Source organism: Fulmarus glacialis, unplaced genomic scaffold (genome assembly GCF_000690835.1).
Source record: "Fulmarus glacialis isolate BGI_N327 unplaced genomic scaffold, ASM69083v1 scaffold2267, whole genome shotgun sequence".
NCBI lineage: Eukaryota > Metazoa > Chordata > Aves > Procellariiformes > Procellariidae > Fulmarus > Fulmarus glacialis.
Window position 1 is genome coordinate 53,392 of NW_009223696.1, and position 3,485 is coordinate 56,876.

The 3,485-nt window shown below is 36.3% G+C and overlaps 1 protein-coding gene across 1 annotated transcript in view; it reads right to left on the reverse strand.

Annotated features, from left to right (window-relative positions):
- The window catches only part of LOC104079738 (sodium channel protein type 2 subunit alpha-like), a gene marked incomplete at its 3' end in the record, with an annotated part of 55,185 nt that extends 53,387 nt beyond the window's left edge, over window positions 1-1,798 (reverse strand). The window contains 1 exon segment of the mRNA XM_009581876.1: window positions 1,532-1,798. Within this exon segment, the coding sequence (XP_009580171.1) occupies window positions 1,532-1,798 (267 nt within the window).
- Between the last annotated feature and the right edge of the window lie 1,687 nt (window positions 1,799-3,485).

The window sequence follows — 3,485 nt, forward strand, 5'->3', positions numbered from 1 at the left end:
TTCACGGCCACAGTCAATTGCAGAATTACTTTTCTAGTTTCCAAAGCACGATAATACGTGTGCTAACTTTAGGATTTCCAGCACTAAATTTAGATATCTACTACTGCAGAACTGGGAAAGAAGGAAGGAAAGGGATCAGCACTTTGACCCAAATTCCATTTGCCTTACTTCCAGACTTCAATAGGGTAAATCACCTGAGTAAAGGGAACAGAACACGATATTTAATTGAAAACCTTGTTTTCAAATTTAGCTCACGATTCTCCATAGCATGAATTGAGTTTTAGAAATTCTGCAATGAACATTTAAGGTACAGCTGATTTTTTAATTCTGTTCTCTCTGTTTAGTTTATCACGGTATGCCTATATTGTTATTGTTTCAACATATTAGTGATGACACATACCCCTAGTTCTTGCAGGAAATATCTTCATTTGCTTTTTTTTTACTTAGTTCAAGTTTGACTCCTAACAGTTCTTGGGGGTTTTCTTCCTTTTTCTTTGAAGTAGTTTTTTTGCTTTCATGTTTTTTTTAAATTCATTTGTTTTTATTCACTAGCTAATTTCCACGGGAAAGAAAAGAAAGCACATGAAAAGAATTATGAAGACACACACACAAAAAAGTATCAGTAATTTCTTCTTTACTGGTAGAATAATGATGGTGCAATACAAACGATGCCAAAATCTGAGGGACTGCAATTCTGGAGGAAACCCAAAGCCATCTGGTCAAAAGTCTAAAGTTCAGCACGTTTGTGTTTGGCCACAACAGTTGTTGTTACTTTAAACAAAGAGAAAATACGTGGGTTTATTTTTTAAAAAAGGAACATATCTGTAAAATATTTTTAAAATTATGTAACATTCTGTCGACACTCCAAGAGGAATTCCTACCTCCTCTTTATTTATTTCCCTCTTTTAAACACCTCCTCTTTGATAGCAATCATAGAACAATATAAATCTGGATATGAAAAATTTTTCACCCAGACTATCTAAGTTGGATATATGATGCCTCTGCAGAGTACAAAATGGAAGAGGAAGATCTTCGGAATATCCTGAGAAATTACCTTTACATACTTCCCTATCCTTCCCAGCAACAAGAGAATGCAACCTAGGCTTTTCACGTGACAGTAAAGAAAGCTAGTGAGAAGGTGTCTAGCTACCTTTGAGATGGGTTTCATAGTGAAGATCTGCTCCTTTCACATCTATAATACAGCAATTAATAAAATAATAATTCTAAAGATAACCCCTGTGCTACTTCTTCAATTCTCCTGTGTGTAAAACACTGGAAGTTACAAATTTCAGTAAAATACCAGGTATCTTAAAATAAACCTAAATGCATCTCTACCTACAGACCAGGTCCCACAAACTTTCGTTACTAACTTCTTTTCTTATAATTGAGATTTCTGCCAATTAAATCAGCTGCCGGGACAATATATTATACGTAAAGACCGGGTCCAAAATACTGGAAATACTATGTCTGTGAGAGGGTTCCTTGTATTTTAATCTTCTTAAAGTCTGATAGAAATATACAACACACTTACTTTTTTATTGATATAATATGGGTCCAGGTCTTCCAAGGGCTCGGACACCATTCCTGGAGGTATGTCGCCGTAAATAAACGGAAGTGTCTTTCCTGCCTCCAAGTCACTATTTGGCTTTGGGCCATCTTCATCGTCATCATCTTTGCGTTCTTGTTTGGATTTTTTAGCTTTTTCTTCATTGACACGCTGCTCAATAGCTGCAAGTGATTCTCTTGTGAAATAGCGGAAGCTGTCAGGTCCTGGTGGTACCAGCACTGATTGTGCCATCTTTTCATCCTGCACCTCTTAATTACTGTTTAGCCTCTCTCATAAAAACGTGCTAAAAAATATAAAATACACAGAAAAAATTGAGAGTAACACAAATAGCTACAAACAATGTAAAGGAATATACCTTTATAGAATTTTCTGTGGGACATCTTGTTAAATTCAGTAATTATCATCCAAGAGGAGGCTGCTATGAAATGAATTTTTTCCTTTATTTTTATTTCAAAACAAACCATTTTCATTTGCAGCTGGCCTCTTAGAGTTGTCTTGAAGGTATCAATTCTTAAAACATTTAGTTTAAAATTCACTTAGTGCTTGTGATGATAGATTGCCAATTCTATAGACTGTATAAAAAAATGTCACATACAATATAATAACATCTTCTTGCCTTTATCAAGGGTAATGCTATCCATTCCAGTGAATAAAGTAGGAGATATTTTCCACCACATTCAGTGTGAGCGATCAACAGCTCTGAAGTGTTTCTGGTTTGGTGTTGAGGAGTGAGACTCCAGACAATTCACCTCCTTATTATCCTGAAAGCTGCACCTTAGACCAACCCTTGCTCTAGCTAGAAGGACCAGAAATGACTCCTAGAATCCACTACTGCCATGTAAGGCCAGAGGGATCAGTTGAAAGCACTCTTCAGGTACAAATATGCTGCCTTTGCAGAGCTGCCAGCTCAGGAAACAAGATTCAGGCATAAGCACCTGTATTCAGATCCCCTGCCTGGCAACACACTGTGCACTGGAAGAATTGCTGAATTAAACAAAAATTATCTTTAATCATTACATACTGCACTTAGATCTTTTACATCTGATACCATATCAATTGTATATATTTTTCACACAATTTTCGCTAACAAGAGCAGAACCATCTCTTCTTAAGGTCTCCAGACAGTTCAGTTAAAAAGAACAAGTGAAAAATATTCCCAATGCAAATACTTTGATCTGAAATCATAAACGGGATCTCTGGCGTAGCCTTCAAGAATTTTTCTCAAGAGTCCTTTTCCTGAGTAAGCACATTAAAAATATAGCAAATGCAATAAAAAGTAAAAACTTCTGAGTAAGACCCAAGAAACAATTATCAAATTAAAACGATACAATGGTTAGAATACAATCAGCATGATCCTATTCTGCTGTCTCGCTAAATACAAATACCCCAGCACAGCTGCAACAAATTCGTATTTTTGAAGCCTGCTAAATAATTTGCAACACGATGCTTTCTCCTCCTTTTCAACCATATGCACATAGCCATTTACACCTACACAGACATCCACACACATCCCAACTCCTGCAGGTCTCCCTGTGAGCATGCTCTTCCATTGCAGGCAAATGCACCTGGTGCATTCTGTCATGGACGGTCTGTAGCAAACTGCTGCTGGAAGCTGCACTGATTAGTAGCAGCAGAAGGGTTAATTAGGAAAATGAAAGTGGTCCTGCTGCAGAATCCTGTTAGATTTTATTGTTAATTACGAAAAAAAAAAAAAAACCACCATAATCCTGTTTTACTACTGCAGGAAAGAATTAAAAATTCATTACCAGTGAAGAATCTTGCACTTATGTGGGTTTGGAATGGCACCAAGGAAGACTGCAGCTAAAATTCCATCATGTCTTTTCCTTTTTCTTTTTTTTTTTTTTCCTCCTTTTTCTTTTTTTTTTTTTTTTTTTAATTTTTCTTCTACAACACACCC